We start from the raw sequence: 18,341 nt of genomic DNA, 5'->3' as shown, positions 1-18,341 counted from the left end.
TAATTACCTTTCCCAAAACACAGTTAAACAGTAATGGAGAGAGTCTGTCTCCCTGCCTAACACCATTCTTTATATCAAATGGTTCAGAAATTTCTCCCATGAATTTAACTTTTGAGCTAGTGTCGGTTAACGTTTCCTCACCTATGTTAGAGTTTTATTATCTAGCCCTTGCTCCTTTAAAATTTGGAAAAGAGACGCACGATCAACTGACTCGTAGGCCTTTTTAAAATTCACAAATGTAAATACAATATTCTTACCAGAAATTCTTTGGTTTAGTTACATTAGTTTTAAGTTAAGAATTTGTTCCAGACAGGATCTGTTTGGTCTAAAGCCTGCTCGGTATTCACCAATTTTACGTTCTTGGGCTCGATCACTTAATCATTGCTAGAGAATTTTGTATGTTACCAGGAAAAGAGAGATTCCTCGGCAATTATTAACATCGCTTCTATTCACTTTTTATGCAATGGATGGATGAATGAAGGCAGTTTTCCAGTCCTTAGATATTTGTGTTAGGGCCAGCTGATTTGAGTAGTTCTGCAATTATACCGTCTTTACCGGATGCTTTATTGTTTTTAAGCCTCTTAATTTGTTTAATTATTTCGATTTCGTCAATTTCTTTAGTGTTAGGGTTGGTGTTATTAGTTTGCTGTGGTTGGAATTTATTTGCTGGTTCTGGACAATTCAATAGTTTTTCAAAATAATTAGCAAGCATCTTACAATTTTCCTGTTTGTAAAGAGCCAAATAGCCATTTTCATGTTTGCAGCAAAGATTTTGAAGTTGGTAACCAGTTAGTTTTATTTTGAATGTTTTATAAAAGTTTCTTGTATTGTTCTTTCGAAAGTGTATTTCGATTTCTAAAAGTTGGGCATTTTCGTAGTTTCTTTTAGTCTGTCAGATCAGTTTTGATGTTTCTTTTCTCACAGTTAGAGAACATTTTCAGTTTTGTTACTATTCCAGTTTTTCAATGCCTCATGGTTAGACGTAACTGCTATTTCACAAACCGCTTTGCACCAAGGGTGCTTTTGTTTCTTTTGAAGCGGAATTAAATTTTATGCTGTTGTGATGAACTTTTCTGTTAGGCTTTGCAATTGTTGGATTGTTTTTTGTCAAATTCGCTTGTTGGAGTTGGGGTTATTTTAGCAGTGCCAAATTTTGGGATAACTTTTTTTGTTTTGTAGAGTTTTTGAGGTTGAAGTTTTACTTTTATTCGCATTACATAATGTCAGAATCTACATTAGCCGCTAATTTGGACATTTAAAATTTCTTTGTATTTAGGATATAAAATTGCTAGATGATCGATTTGAAATTCCTCAATAAATGTGTTGGGAGCCCGCCAAGTTTTTTGTTTAGAAGAGTTCTTTTTAAAACGTGTTGACATGATTTTCAAGTTAAAATTTCAACAAGTCTTTCGCCGTTTTGGTTTGTCCATTTATGAGTAGGAAATCCACCCAACGTTTTCTTATACTTTTTCTCTTTACCTAATTGAGCATTAAAATCACCCACTAAAAGTTTAACGTGGTCTGAGGGAGAATCGAGATGATCCTTTCTAACGTTTCCCAAGCTTCATTAACTTCTTCAGGTTTTTTACGGTTACCCTCATAGACTGGCATATGAGCATTAACTGAAATGTATGCCTTATTTGCGCATTTAAGAGAAATTGTTATTAGTCTATTGTTAATGGGTTTTACCCAGTTGTAGAATTTTAAATATTTTTGGAGACTGCAAAAGCAACTCCCAGATGTGGTGTATTACTAAGCATTCTTTTATAAGTTTTACTTTTGAAAAGGCGGCAATTACCGAAATTCATGTTGTCATTGTACGTCATTTCGTGTTTCTTGAAGTGCGAAAATTCGAATTTTCTGTTCTTTTAACGTATCTCCCAGGTTATGAAGTTTACCTGGTTGCAAAAGTGTTTATGTTAAGTGATGAAAAAATTGTATTTCTTTTGGTTTTAAGTTGACCAGAGGACTCAGAGTTCCTGTGTTGAATCATACTGCATTTTAACCTGTCCGCCCCAGCATCCGAATGACCAGTTGTGCCGGTAATACTCTCGGTGGATTGACCGCCTGCGGTAATATTGTGACTATCAAAATGCTCCATGATGGTTGTACCTGTAATCAGGTGGGGTTGAGTAGGCTCACTGAGTGAACTCAGAGTGTTAAGACTGGAAGGGTTAGTTCCAGAACATAAATTTGAGCCTCACCACTAGTGAACAGACACTGATCACTTTGCCGCTTGCTACAAGACAGACGCAAAGTGGATTTGGTTTCATTTTCCGCGCGGGATTAGCCGAGCAGTCTAAGGCACTGCAGTCATGGACTGTGCTTCTGGTTCAAAATGGTTCAAATGGCTCTGAGCACTATGGGACTTAACTTCTGAGGTCATCAGTCCCCTAGAACTTAAAACTACTTAAACCTAACTAACCTAAGGACACCACACACATCCATTAGCCGCTTTCCTAACTTGGACATTTAAAATTTCTTTGTATTTAGGATATGAGGCAGGATTCGAGGCAGGATTCGAACCTGCGACCGCAGCTATCTCGCGGTTCCAGACTGTAGCGCCTAGAACCACACGGCCACAACGCCCGGCCTGTGCTGCTGGTCCCGGCGGAGGTTCGAGTCCTCCCTCGGGCGTGGGTGTGTGTGTTTGTCCTTAGGATAATTTAGGTTAAGTAGTGTGTAAGCTTACGGACTGATGACCTTAGCAGTTCAGTCCCATAAGATTTCACACCCTTTTTTTTCATTTTTCCGTGGTACGAGACTGCTTAGTCTACATTCGCAGCTGTCCACCATATCTGGTGGAACATTCACTATCCGCCACCTGTGACCCGTCCAATACCCTAGGCAAGGGCACATTCTTAGACTTCTCGTTGCATAGTCTTGAAGGCAGGATTAAGTAATCATTATTATACATAAATTAGGTGTAAAAACGGTCCAAGGCTGATTATTAATTACAGAACCCAAATTTCTAGAAAATAAGAAAATCATCAGAAAACATAAACGTAACTATTTTAGGCATAATTTTGTTACAATAATTATTGTTAAAACATGTTACAGAAAGGAATAAAAGTACCACTAGATAGTACTGAAACACATTTGAGTAGTTGTTTGCATAAATCGGCGGACTCGAATTTCCAGCATCACATTATTATTTCGAAAGTATTTCCTCGCAATACAGTGCTGTCCTCTCCGGCTGACGGGAAATACAGCTTTCCCAGCTCCCAGCTCTCTGTTTGAAGAGACGTGCTGTTTACTTACGAAAGTATAAACGCATGTAAAGCATCGCGCCGTGTGGCTGGCCCTCGCCGACCACTCGGCGCTTGAGCTCCCTCTCGGGGGCGCTCATCGTTCCAGGAACCTCTCTCTCTCTCTCTCTCTCTCTCTCTCTCTCTCTTTCCCTATCGATTTCAATCTCTTTCGAGTCTTCCGCTGAGTGCAGGGGGCCGGCGCTGCACGCGAGACAGCCACTGGGAGAATAACAGCCGCCTCTGGTCGCATACACTGCAGCTGACGCGGCGCCGTAACTACTGCTCGTCTGCTGCCAACAGGTGTAGTAAAAAAGGAACGCCTCGGAAAACTGTTGAAATTATAAAGTATCCCTGGCTTCAACAATGGTCTTCCATTTCTTTGCTGTACTGTCGATTTCGGTGTTACCAGGCCCTCTCCCAAGTGCACCTGTTCGCGTTAAAAATAGTTTACAACATAACGTTACTGTAATTCGTAAAGCCGCGCGGGATTTGCCGCGCGGTCTGAGGCGCTACAGTCGCGGACTGTGCGGCTGGTCCCGCCGGAGGTTCGATTCCTCCCTCGGGCATGGGCGTGTGTGTCCTTAGGATAATTTAGGTTAAGTAGTGTGTAAACTTAGGGACTGATGACCTTAGCAGTTAAGTCCCATAAGATTTCACACACATTTGAACATTTTATTTTTTTAATTCGTAGACAATAGAAACAGCTTTATGGCTCAAATGGCTCTGAGCACTATGCGACTTAACTTCTGAGGTCATCAGTCGCCTAGAACTTAGAACTAATTAAACCTAACTAACCTAAGGACATCACACACATCCATGCCCGAGGCAGGATTCGAACCTACGACCGTAGCAGTCGCGCGGTTCCAGACTGAATAAACAATTGTACTTCAAGGCTTTAATAAGCTACATGGTAAGATTTGTACATACTTTTTGCTTTGATGGTACCTACTGAATCTATGCTTTGCAACTTCTACTTTGTCATTTCCAGAATGAGATTTTCACTCTGCAGCGGAGTGTGCGCTGATGTGAAACTTCCTGGCAGATTAAAGCTGTGTGCCGGACTGAGACTCGAACTCGGGACCTTCTCTCGGCTCCAGACTGTAGCGCCTAGAACCACACAGAAACAGCTTCATTCATAGACTATGTGTTATAGGTTGTTACATGTCTACCGGTCGTGAGGTCTGATTAATGTATTTATGATCAAGTCAGGCTGTACGTAAAATTATTATTCCTTATAGTCATAGGCTAAAAATTTATACAATAATATTTTCTAACTTACGCATGTTAAATGTCGTCATATGAAGAGTGGAAATGGAAGACGTTCTAAGTACCATTCTTTTCAAACACGCGTTTTCAGTGTTTTGTAAACCCTCGTTGCCAGTTTTGTAATGACCTCGTCGCTACGTCTGTGGAGGCCGAATTGCCACTGTTGTTACGGTAGGCAGAGTTTGTGAGATCGTGAAACGGCTTCTGGTGCAGTGCACCGCTAACACAATTTCTCCCTCCCACTATTACACAGATATGCCTTAGGATCGGGTAACAGGATAAGAGAACGAAGGTTCTACAACACTCCAAAAAATTAGTAAGAAAGTCACACAAATGAGTTAAAAAGATGTATCTACTTTTGTGACTTGTTGAATGATTAAGTCTGTAACATTGCTTGTAATATAACACAAAAAAGGCTATCAATGGCTAAGTGCAAATAATCGCAGGTAAATTTCACAGTACATAGCAAATGCAATTTATAACTCTGTGTTCACTTCTAAGAGTTCACTATACGACGTCTCCTATCTAACAAGGGGAAGCGTCTGACACGGCCAACCGATTCAGCTCAAATTTGGCAGGTCACTTGTGTACAGCCTAAAACGAAGGAATCTAAGATATTTTGGGTCAACACCCCCGTAATTTTGAGAAAATCACCCCTAAAGGTTATGACGAACAATGAACTGAAAATTGATGGAATCGATAGATAACTGTAAATAGAGCATTTTTCATCATCCGGTATAGGGTCCGAAAATGCATACTTTTCCAGAAATCGAGGTAAGAAACTTTTACAACTGCTGCTTCTGGACCCACATGGTAAACGCTTTTCACCGACAGCACCGATAGTGCAACGGGCAAAGGTAACTGGCTGGGACTCGGCGAACCCGGGTTAGAATCTCGAAGAAACCTAGCGAATGTTGTTCTTTTCGTCTGTATTTTTCCATATCTCAATTAATAGGAATAGGAGGGTTAATAAGGTAAGTATTATTATCATTCCTTATTGATTTCCTTACCTTATTAACCCTCCTATCCCTATCAATTGAGGTATGGAAACATACAAACGAAAAGAATAACATCCGCTACGTTTCTTCGAGATCAGAACCCGGGTTTTCCGATTCCCAGGCAATTACCTTGGCCATTGCGCTATCGGCGCTGTCGGCGAAAGGTGTTTACCATGTGGGTACAGAAGTGGCAGTTGTAAAAGTTTCTTTCCTCGATTTATGGAAAATTTTGCGTTTGCAGACCCCATACCTGATAATGAAAAATTCTCTATTTACAATTATCTATCGATCCCTCCAATTAACGAGTCGATTGCTCGTCATAACCTTTAGGAGTGATTTTATCAAAATTGCGGGGGTGTTGACCCAAAATATCTTAGAGTCCTTCGTTTTAGGTTGTACACAGGCGACCTGCCAAATTTGGGCCGAATCGGTTGGCCGTGTCTGACGCCTTGCCCTTGTAAGTCAGCCCTGAACGATTATCTATAACCAGACGCGCGAAAGCTGCTCTTCTGTCTTCCGACTAGGCTTCTCCCTTGTCGTCCTGTCATTGGCGGATTGTACTCGGCCGGCAATTGGCCGAGGCGAAGTCGCTATCTTCATCCTCAGCGCCGTCCGTGGCGCTGGTGGAACTCGCGTAAGTGGCGAATCTCTATGCCACTGGCACCAGCTCGCATCTTTGCGCCTGTGGTGCTTTTGCCCTGGCTGTGTCTCGTTCGGACGACACAGCACAGTGCTCTTGTGTTCTCGATACTCTGTTGCATGTTCCTATATTAGTCCCAAGTGTCAAATAATGGAAAAAATACACTACTGGCCATTAAAATTGCTACACCACGAAGAAGACGTGTGCTACAGATGCGAAATTTAACCGACAGGAAGAAGATGCTGTGATGTGCAAATGATTAGCTTTTCAGACCATTCACACAAGGTTGGCGCCGCTGGCGACACCTACAACGTGCTAACATGAGGAAAGTTTCCAACCGATATATCATACACAAGCAGCAGTTGACCGGCGTTGCCTGGTGAAACGTTGTTGTGATGCCTCGTGTAAGGAGGAGAAATGCGTACCATCACGTTTCCGACTTTGATAAAGGTTGGATTGTAGCCTATCGCGATTGCGGTTTATCGTATCGCGACATTGCTGCTCGCGTTGGTCGAGATCAAATGACTGTTAGCAGAATATGGAATCGGTGGGTTCAGGAGGGTAATACGGAACGCCGTGCTGGATCCCAACGGCCTGCTATCACTAGCAGTCGAGATGACAGGCACCTTGTCCTTATGGCTGTAACGGATCGTGCAGCCACGTCTCGATCCCTGAGTCAACAGACGGGGACGTTTGGAAGACAACAACGATGTGCACGAACAGTTCGACGACGTTTGCAGCAGCATGGACTATCAGGTCGGAGACCATGGCTGCGGTTACCCTTGACGCTGCATCACAGGCAGGAGCGCCTTCGATGGTGTACTCAACGACGAACCTGAGTGCACAAATGGCAAAACGTCATTTTGTCGGATGAATCCAGGTTCTGTTTACAGCATCATGATGGTCGGATCCGTGTTTGGCGACATTGGAAGCGTCTATTCGTCATCGTCATACTGGCGTATCACCCGGCGTGATGGTATGGGCTGCCATTGGTTACACGTCTCGGTCACCTCTTGTTCGCATTGACGGCTCTTTGAACAGTGGACGTTACATTTCAGATGTGTTACGACCCGTGCCTCTACCCTTCATTCGATCCTTGCGAAACCCTACATTTCAGCAGGATAATGCACGACCGCATGTTGCAGGTCCTGTACGGGCCTTTCTGGATACAGAAAATGTTCGACTGCTGCCCTGGCCAGCACATTCTCCAGATCTCTCACCAACTGAAAACGTCTGGTCAATGGTGGCCGAGCAACTGGCTCGTCACAATACGCCAGTCACTACTCTTGATGAACTGTGGTATCGTGTTGAAGCTGCATGGGCACCTGTGCCTGTACACGCCATCCAAGCTCTGTTTGACTCAATGCCCAGGCGTATCAAGGCCGTTATTACGGCCAGAGGTGGTTGTTCTGGGTACTGATTTCTCAGTATCTATGCACCGAAATTGCGTGAAAATGTAATCAAGTCAGTTCTAGAATAATATATTTGTCCAATGAATACCCGTTTATCATTTGCATTTCTTCTTGGTGTAGCAATTTTAATGGCCAATCGGTCATATGACCATCTTCTTGTGTGCAGATGCACAAACAGTGCCCGAACTCTTGGGAATCGCCAAAAAGCCGCAAGTAATGAGTATAATGGGCAGGGGCACTATGAATATAGTGCGGAACAGTAAGTTGGGAATGTGGGTCTCACGGTAGGCGTGCCAGAGATAACCCCCTACAGTCGCACTATCCTCTGTGTTCTCGGTGGTTCAGATGGATGCCGGCACGGTCAGAGAGCTGGTTGGCCTCTGTAATAAAAAACTGAGGGAAAGGATCAACAACGAACTTGAAAGGATGTCATGTGACGTCCGAAGCGACAAAACACAACGATAAAAAAAGAAAAAGATGGATAGAGCGTCTGCCATGTAAGCAGGAGATCCCGGGTTCGAGTACCGGTCGGGGCATACATTTTCAACTGTCCCCGTTCACTTACATAACGCCTGTATGTAGCTATTGGGTATTCATTTCGTTGTAATGGAGAAAATGTTTAAAACATTCATCACTAGAAGGTGCATGGTCTTTGTGTCAAGCAGTGCTGCCATCCGGAGCTCAGTCAACTAAAGCTATGAACTCATTCCAGGTAATTCCAGTGCGTACAACTGACTTCTTAGATTTTAAAGATGCTGATGAAACATTGTGGCCAATGCAGACGTGTAAGATCTCCATATATACAGTATGATCAAAGTATCTCATACTGGCCCATCTCATATAGCTATTAAATACTCCTACCATGAAACAGAAGAATGGAAAAATGACAGTGCATTCAAAAATGGAAAGACAGTGGAAGACGTATGTCACGCCGTACTTCATCCCAAAGACCACATATATTTATCAGTTACAGAACAGAAAGACTTGTTGAGTAAGTTGCCTCTTCTTTCTCAACAGAACAGGGAATTTTACAGTAAACTTTGCTACGCAGTAAAAGTGTATAAAAAAGTCAGAAGCCACTAATGGGTGATCTTTTTAATGAGTATAATTTCGTTATTCTGTTATAAAAATGTAAGAGAAACGAGAATTTTTTTTTTGGCTGCAGTTCTACTGGTTAAACCAGCAGTTCTGTGTTTATGTACTTGTATTATTACAATAAAACGTAGAGCTTTAGCGTTAACGGTACTCCTGGTATGGCACTTAGGACCAGCCCGGATCTGCGTTATTTCCGAACCTGGGCATAAACTTGACACTGACGCAGCAAATTCTTCACGTCTCTTATTTATTAGGTAGATCACACTCCATAATGTCTAACTTTGAGGAACATTCTTGAAGTAAAATGACGAAATTTTTGCAGTACGATGTTTTAGGGTGGAAAAGTTCTGCATCCTCGGCTACAATTTGCATGAGACTACCTATTAGTGCAGAAGCGATACTACTCTCGACTCTGCATAATTTGCGCGAATGTTAGCACAAATATTTAATTTCTTGTAGAGGACACCGAAACATAACCTCACTCTAGCACTGCCTGCGGGCTTCTCACACAGCTAAGTCTGACTGCGGTATAACCCGTTATATATAAAAGGCGTTCACGAAAACGGAAAAGGACCCCTCTACCATCCTCCACACCTACAAATCCTTAATCCGTCCCATCCTCTGTTATGCCAGTCCTGCCTGGATATCTGCCCCCCCACCCAAATTCTATAAGTCCCTCCAAATCCTTGAGCGTCATGCACTCCGCCTCGCCTTCCATATACGCCTCCTGTCCCCCACGCGGATCCTCTATGATCTCATTCCTTTCCCTCATCTGCTCCTATTCCTCGAACATATCCGCATCCTCTACACCTCCCGCCGTCTTGAACCCCCTCACCCCCTAGTTGCTCCTCTCCTTTCCCATCCCCGCCCCCTGCCACGTCTTCACCGTTGTGTCCCCCCTACCCTCCATCTCTACACCCTACATCTCCTTTCCCAAGGTGGCTTCCATCAGCTCCCCCTCCCGGATTATGCCCTCTCTTCCTCCATTTATCCTTCCTATCAACTGTGATCCTCAACCCCCCCTCCTTTTTTCCATCCTTTCCCTGGGCTCCCTCTTCCTCCCCCCTTCCATCCTGTGTTTTCTCCCCGCCTATCATCTCCTTTCTCTCTCCCCCCCCCCCCCGAGTCCTTTTGTACTCCCCTCCTCTGCCTTCCCCAATGCCTGGCCCGTCTGCTCAACACCCACCACCCCTCTTATGGATCCTCCTCTTCCATTGGTTCCTTTCCCCCCTCCCCCTTCACTTTTCCTCTCCTTCCCCCCCCCTTTTTCCCGTCATCTGACCAGTTTCCCCCCACCTGCTCTCGGGTGTGGTATGTCGTATTTGTGCTAACTTTTAGCGCAGTGTTTAAGTGAGTGTTCGGTGTTGTGCGTCCTTCCACAGTGTTGCGAACAGAAATCATGCTGTCGCTGGGTGTGCATTTTATATCTCTTGCGAACAGAACCCAGACTGTCGCCGTGTTTTTTTAATTGTCTGTCTATTGTTTTTCTGCTTCCTGTGTGTTTTATTAGCTTCATCAACCCTGTGTTTTATGTTTTACGCTCCAGAATTTTCTGCCATTTTTACCTTTAAGTCACCGATTTTATCGCCAACTGTTATTATTTTTTATTATCTTCATCTTTTTAAAACATATTCTGTAGGCTGAAGAGCGGCGTAATAAGCTGCTGCCAGCCCGCCCCCTTTAGGGGGAATCGAAACCCAATAAAGGAAAAAAAAACGGAAAAGGATAAGGCATCCATGTCAGCCCTATCTCGAGGTTGTGCACTGTGTGTGCCTGCTGCGCGTTTTCCGTCGCAGAAAAGGTATTCACAAAACGTCTCGACAAGATCAAGGCTTGGCCGTCCTGAGGACTAAAGGCTTCCTCACTTTTTGATAGAAGTTGTTTTTGCGTTATAATAAATTATAACATCCTAAGGAGGAGCCCAGACAACACTAGTTGGTTTGTTTTATATTCTCATACAATAAAATTAAATGTGCAGTTTCTAATGATACTATACTTTTGCAATGATTTGTTCGCGTCTCTTGCTGTTCAGTCAGCATTGCGTAAGAGTTAATAAATCAATTCGGATTTCGAGATCACTCTTCATGCGTGAAAAGTAGGACTGTTCCGTCATAGTCTACCTGGCCACTACAATGAAGGCTGTGTCTAATTTATAGCGGTGATACATGAAAAGTCACAGGTTGTACCATTAATCGACAGTCCACTGCCGTGTAGCTGTCTCCAATCGAACCGCGTCCCTGGGTCTCCCTTTTTGGAATATGTGCCCTGGACACTGACAAAGTAGAACTTGCAATGCATAGGTTCAGTAGATACCATCAAACCAGAAAATGTAGATTATTAAAACCCTGAAGTACAATTGTTCACAGACAGCTGTGTATAATAGTGTAGACTGCAAATACGAGGGTGAGTCAAATGAAAACCTTAAATTTCTAATAATAAATCGAAATTTCGCGCCGTTCTCCTGTAAGTTGGTAAGCATATTACAAACAGCGTGCAGAATGGCCTGTAGGTGGCAGCATAGTGCAGATGCACACATACCGTCGCAGTATCAGTATAAAAATGGCCGCCCCACTTGCAACTTGCACCACGGAAGAACAGCGTTCTGTTGTTCGGTTTTTGCGTAATGAAGGTGTGAAACCTATTGAAATTCATCGACAAATGAAGGTTCAGTACGGTGATGCACGTTTGTCACAGCAGAAAGTCTGCGAATGGAGTAGGAAGTTCGCAAATGGTGGAAGATGCTCCTCGTCCATGTCAGACACAACGAGTTGTGACTCCACAGAACATTGCAGCAGTTGAAGCCATAGTCAAGGAAAACCGCCGAGTGACACTGAATGACATTGCAGCATGTTAACAGATTAGTTCTGATGAAGAGGTACGCCACGCGGTGCATGAGTGGTTGCACGGACTACCAAAAGAATTTTTTTCTGAAGGAATTTATGTACTTTGTAAGCGCTGGAGGAATTGCATTGAGCATGGGGGAGATTATGTTGAAAAGTGATACAGCTTTGTACCACTTCTGCACAATAAATAATATCTTAAAAAATATTTAAGGTTTTCGTTTTACTCACCCTCGTATTATATATTGAGCCTGGTGAGACTAGAAAGAACCGCAGTTCAAGCACGGTACGTATAGAACAGTCCTTTATTTGTACAGATTTACCTCATTAAACTTGCTACAGATAGGCGCAAGTCATGCTCTGCCCGCGCTGCTGCCACGGTCGCAGGTTCGAATCCTGCCTCGGGCATGGATGTGTGTGATGTCCTTAGGTTAGTTAGGTTTAAGTAGTTCTAAGTTCTAGGGGACTGATGACCACAGATGTTAAGTCCGATAGTGCTCAGAGCCATTTGAACCATTTCATGCTCTGCGATACTGAGCTGCGCATACATTGGTATTTCACCACAACACAGAAAAATATATAGATATGTGTGACAGAGAAATAAATAGGTGTTTGTCACCAATCGCAACAAAAACGTATAGTAAATATTATATATTACGCAGGCAGCAAAATGGTGGCCTTTAAAAAAAAAGGAAAAAAAGGTTGGAGTATATAGGAGCTAAACTGTTTCTAAGTATAAAGGTCTCAGCAGAGTGGCAGGCAGCTTGGAGTGCAAATTATTTCTGCAATGGGTAACAGTAGTTCAGCTAAACATCGAAGTGCCATCATTTTTGCGCAAAAAGTCTCAGACCTTAAAAAAACAAACATATAATCATTTTAGGTAAAAATTCACGGCAGATCCTTACAGTGGGAGAAATATGGGGTAATCAGAATGTCATAATGCATACAATAATATTAAGGAACCAAGGGGGTGTTGCATACATGGCACACCACAGTCAGAAAACTACTGAACCTATGCATTTCAAGTTCTGCTTTGTCACTGTCCATGTCACTGTTCCCAATCCTTTCCCCCACCCCCCGCTCTCCCTTCCCCCAACAGACAACGTAGCACTTACAAGACGTATATCGTAACTACTCCATCCCGTAAATGCATTTCTCTCCATTGCTCGTCATTCATTTATGTAATAATAATTCCATGTACGGCACTTCGTCGCTTTCGTGTGTACCTACACCTACCCCATCGATCCTAGAGGGGAAAAGGGGTCAACATGTTGACTTGGAATTTGAACCACGTGTCGTTCTGTCTTCTGGGTTAAAAGCAGAAATAAACGTTCCCCGGTTAGGTTCAAATGGCTCTAAGCACTACTGGACGTAATGTATGAGGTCATCAGTCCCCTAGACTACTTAAACCTAACGACATCACACACATCCATGCCCGCGGCAGGATTCGAACCTGAGACCGTAGCAGCAGCGCGGTTCCGGACTAAAGCGCCTAGAACCGCTCAGCCATAGCGGCCGGCTGCCCGATTTGGAATTCGATCCTGAGACCTTTCGGTTTCCAGGGATGCTCTTTATATTTTAACGTTAGATCGCTGGGCACAACATATTCACGGTGTTGCTGAATAGGACCACGCACGAGCGCTCATTTGTGTGTGTGTATGTGTGACTCCGAGAGAGAGAGAGAGAGAGAGAGAGAGAGAGAGAGAGAGAGAGAGAGAGAGACCAATGAGCTGAGCGGGAAGGGGGAAGAGGGGCGGGGGGCTAAGGGACAGAAATGTTTCCCTGAAATGCAAATCAACACTTTTCCTCAAAGCGACTCGACAAGGTCAAAGCTTGTTCATCCTCATGACTAATGGCTTCCTCATTTTTTGATAGAACTTATTACTTACACAATAACAAATCAGACCTCTTAAGTCGATGGTGACATGGTGTGTTGCATGGTGACATAGTACACTGCTGGAAACTGAAATAAGAACACCGTGAATTCATTGTCCCAGGAAGGGGAAACTTTATTGACACATTCCTGGGGTCAGATACATCACATGATCACACTGACAGAACCACAGGCACATACACACAGGCAACAGAGCATGCACAATGTCGGCACTAGTACAGTGTATATCCACCTTTCGCAGCAATGCAGGCTGCTATTCTCCCATGGAGACGATCGTAGAGATGCTGGATGTAGTCCTGTGGAACGGCTTGCCATGCCATTTCCACCTGGCGCCTCAGTTGGACCAGCGTTCGTGCTGGACGTGCAGACCGCGTGAGACGACGCTTCATCCAGTCCCAAACATGCTCAATGGGGGACAGATCCGGAGATATTGCTGGCCAGGGTAGCTGACTTACACGTTGGGTGGCACGGGATACATGCGGACGTGCATTGTCCTGTTGGAACAGCAAGTTCCCTTGCCGGTCTAGGAATGGTAGAACGATGGGTTCGATGACGGTTTGGATGTACCGTGCACTATTCAGTGTCCCCTCGACGATCACCAGTGGTGTACGGCCAGTGTAGGAGATCGCTCCCCACACCATGATGCCGGGTGTTGGCCCTGTGTGCCTCGGTCGTATGCAGTCCTGATTGTGGCGCTCACCTGCACGGCGCCAAACACGCATACGACCATCATTGGCACCAAGGCAGAAGCGACTCTCATCGCTGAAGACGACGCGTCTCCATTCGTCCCTCCATTCACGCCTGTCGCGACACCACTGGAGGCGGGCTGCACGATGTTGGGGCGTGAGCGGAAGACGGCCTAACGGTGTGCGGGACCGTAGCCCAGCTTCATGGAGACGGTTGCGAATGGTCCTCGCCGATACCCCAGGAGCAACAGTGTCCCTAATTTGCTGGGAAGTGGCGGTGCGGTCCCCTACGGCACTGCGTAGGATCCTACGGTCTTGGCGTGCATCCGTGCGTCGCTGCGGTCCGGTCCCAGGTCGACGGGCACGTGCACCTTCCGCCGACCACTGGCGACAACATCGATGTACTGTGGAGACCTCACGCCCCACGTGTTGAGCAATTCGGCGGTACGTCCACCCGGCCTCCCGCATGCCCACTATACGCCCTCGCTCAAAGTCCGTCAACTGCACATACGGTTCACGTCCACGCTGTCGCGGCATGCTACCAGTGTTAAAGACTGCGGTGGAGCTCCGTATGCCACGGCAAACTGGCTGGCACTGACGGCGGCGGTGCACAAATGCTGCGCAGCTAGCGCCATTCGACGGCCAACACCGCGGTTCCTGGTGTGTCCGCTGTGCCGTGCGTGTGATCATTGCTTGTACAGCCCTCTCGCAGTGTCCGGAGCAAGTATGGTGGGTCTGACACACCGGTGTCAATGTGTTCTTTTTTCCATTTCCAGGAGTGTATATTACAGTATTATTGAGTGGTGTACACTAAGGAGACAAAAGTCGTGGGATACCTCCTAACATCGTGTCGGACCTCCTTTTGCTCGGTGGGCTGCAGTAACTCGACGTGGCGTGGACTCAACAAGTCAGTTGATTTCGCTGCATAAACGTTGAGCCATGCTGCCTCTATAGCCGTCCGTATTACGAAAGTGTTGTCCGTGCAACATTTTGTGCACAATTAAACTCTCGATTACGTTCGATGGGATACATGTCAGGTGATCTAGGTGGCCAAGTCATTCGCTCGAATTGTCCAGAATATTCTTCAAATCAATCGCAGTAATTGTGGCCCGGTGACATGGCGGATTGTCATCTATAAAAATTCCATCGTTGTTGCAAATATGAAGTCCATGAATGGCTGCATATGGCCTCCAAGTAGCCGAGTGCTACCACATTTGGGCCGGAGAATCCATTTCATTCCAGGTGAACACTGTCCACACCATTATGCAGCCACTAGGGTTCATGATTCGTGGGGTCTGCGCTACACTCGAACCCTACTATCAACTCTTGCCAGCTGAAATCGGGACTCATCTGATCAGGCCACTGCTTTACAGTCGTCTTGAGTCCAACCGATATGGTCACAAGCCAAGGAGACGCCCTACAAGCGATGTCGTACTGTTATCAAAAGCACTAGCGTTGGTCGTCTGCTTTCATATCCCATAAACGCCAAATTTCGCCGAACTATCCAAGTGGATACGTTAGTCGTGCGTTCCACATCTATTTCTGAAATTATTTCACGTAGAGTGTTGCTTGTCTGTTAGCACTGACAACTCTAAGCAAACGCCGCTGCTCTCGGTCGTTAGTGAAGGCCGTTGGCCACTGCGTTGTCCGTGGTGGGAGGCAATGCCGGCAATTTGCTACTTCCGGCACACATTTGACCCTGTGGATCGCAAAATATTGAATTCCCTAACGATATCCGAAATGTAATGTCGCATGCGTCTAGCTTCAACTACCGTTCCACGTTCAAAGTCTGTTAATTCCCGTCGTGCGGCAATAATCGCATCCGAACCCTTTTGACACGAATCACCTGAGTACAAATGACAGCTCCGCCAATGCACTGCCCTTTTACACCTCGTGTACGCGATGCTACCGCCATCTGTATACATGCATATCGGTATCGCATGACTTGTCATCTCAGTGTATATTTCAGTAATAAGTACAGCATATTCACAAGTCACCTGAGTGGCCAAAGACCCCAGTGCCTTGTGACGACCTGTTTGTGTTTCTAGTGGTTAGCTGCTGCTTTACCGAGACGTGATGAATGGACGCCGTGTGTTCGCAGGAGCCTCAAAGGCAACTGGCAGCTGTCTTACCTGCACGAGCACGCCTTCAGCGGCATCCACAGCCTCGCCGACTTGTGAGTACGTCTCAGATCTCTTTATTTCGCTTTTTCTGTTGCTTCCAATATGGCTCGTTGTTCTCTAGCAGCCCTTATGCATGCTTCATTTGTGATTTCCTGTCAGCTCTTTTCCTCACTGCATCAACTTAAATCGATCTGACGTAAGTCAGTGGTTAAGGTAATGGGCATATTGTCGGGCGCATTTGGGTTCCACGCCAGCTCCATCCACCCTTGTTTAGTTTTTACATGTTTTCCTACATCATTTCAGGCCATTTCTGATATAATTCTGTTAAAATATCAAGATCTATTCATTTTCGAATTTTCCTAGCTGGTGCTTCGTGTAATAATCTCGAAGTGACGTTCCAACCATACATTTTCCTAGCTGGTGCTTCGTGTAATAATCTCGAAGTGACGTTCCAACCATATACATGTTTCTTTTTCTGGAACCCGAATTTATTAGCAATGAACTTGCTAAAAGATCTAACAAAATCAAGGATAACACAGAAGTTTTTTTCTGATACTAAACTAAATTCATTCCAAACTAAAGTGAAGCTCCCCCACAATAGGTTGAAGCTACGAACTGATCGCGTATTACGACTGTATTCGTTCAACATCTTTTTCACTTCTGGAACTCCACTTAGTTTTAACTTGTGTGGACGTCATGTCTCCGAAAGATCAGTAATGTCCTCCACATATTAGAAAGCACTGCACTCCACCTTTCCCTTTTCTTTTGCTTACACTTGCCAATATGAATCCTCTGTCAGATTGTTATTACCCCTTTTCCTTACCTGTATTGATCGCTTACTTGCATCCGCTATGTGCGGTAAATTTCTTCGCCACTAATCCCGTTACACTGCCACACCTTATTGTTTGCTATTACCATATCTTCTGTTATTATTATTCATGTTGTTAATTATAACTATTTTCGTAATTACTATTCTAATATTTACACAAATGCATCTAAATCACAAGCTCTACAGTAAATTAAGAACTCGTTTAACTAGATTTTTTCTAAAATTTATAGCTCGTTGTTTGCGCAAGTGAATAAAAAATACATAAAATAAACAAATATATAAATACAGGTTCTCAAACACGTGCATTCAAATTCCACCCACGCTATCCAAATTACACTCTCCAGTCACATTAACGTGAAAACCTGTCAAAAGCCTGAGTAACGACCTTTTGCAGCGCGGACCACTGCTAGACGTGCAGAGGAGAGTCAGTAACGTTCTGGAAGGTACTGGAGGGACGTGGTGCCATGCCGACCCCACTGCGCGGCCAACTGCGCCAGATTTCTCTATCGGGCATCCATGGCGCGAGGAGCCCGATCGAAGTGGTCCCGCGGATTCTTGGTTGGGTTTAAATACGGGGAGTTTGGTGACCAGAGGAGTAAGGTAAACTCGTCCTGGTACTCTTCGAATCACGCACATATACTGCTGTGTAACACGGTGATTCGTCTTGATGGAAGATGCCACAGTGCCGAGCAAAATCAAGCTGCATGTATGGGTGGACATGGTACCCAAGCATAGGTGGATACTTGGGTTGATCCAATTGAAACGTCCCCTTTGAACATTATACAAGACTGTGCTTAAACTGACACACGATATTTTTTAGCGCAACGCAGTCTGACTTTCAGAAATCCCTACAAAGGAATGGCCCTGACTAACATTAACATGTACCTTTCACAAATCACTTACCTCACAAAAATCTTCGTTACTCAAGCTACTGCAATACAGCGAGCGCCACTACTGCCAGCTAAATAAAAGATTCAAACTACGGAAGGCACTAACTACTGATAGGCATAGTTAGCAAATGAAAGATTTTAATAGAGAACAAACAATGTATTTACCTTAATAATCATAATATATATAGCAGTTCATGATATCCAGTGTAACAAATTTCAAAACTCCGCCATCTCTCTCCTCACATCCACCACTGCTGGCGGCTCACCTCCAACTGCCAACGCTACGCGCTGTTCACGTCCAGCTGCCCAACACTACAATGGCAGATAACAATGCAAACTAGCCACAGACTGCACACAGCACAGCCAGTGATTTTCATACAGAGAGCGCTACGTGGCGGCGGCGTTTCCAATATAAGA

The 18,341-nt window shown here is 44.7% G+C and overlaps 1 protein-coding gene across 1 annotated transcript in view; it reads left to right on the top strand.

Annotated features, from left to right (window-relative positions):
* LOC126132440 (lutropin-choriogonadotropic hormone receptor) overlaps nucleotides 1–18,341 on the top strand; it is a gene marked incomplete at its 3' end in the record, with an annotated part of 796,081 nt that overhangs the window by 556,053 nt on the left and 221,687 nt on the right. The window contains 1 exon segment of the mRNA XM_049915180.1: nucleotides 16,184–16,258. Within this exon segment, the coding sequence (XP_049771137.1) occupies nucleotides 16,184–16,258 (75 nt within the window).

Source organism: Schistocerca cancellata, chromosome 1 (assembly GCF_023864275.1).
Source record: "Schistocerca cancellata isolate TAMUIC-IGC-003103 chromosome 1, iqSchCanc2.1, whole genome shotgun sequence".
NCBI classification, from domain to species: Eukaryota; Metazoa; Arthropoda; class Insecta; order Orthoptera; family Acrididae; genus Schistocerca; species Schistocerca cancellata.
The sequence above is the reverse complement of the archived record's forward strand: the minus strand, read 5'-3'. Positions and strand labels throughout refer to the sequence as shown.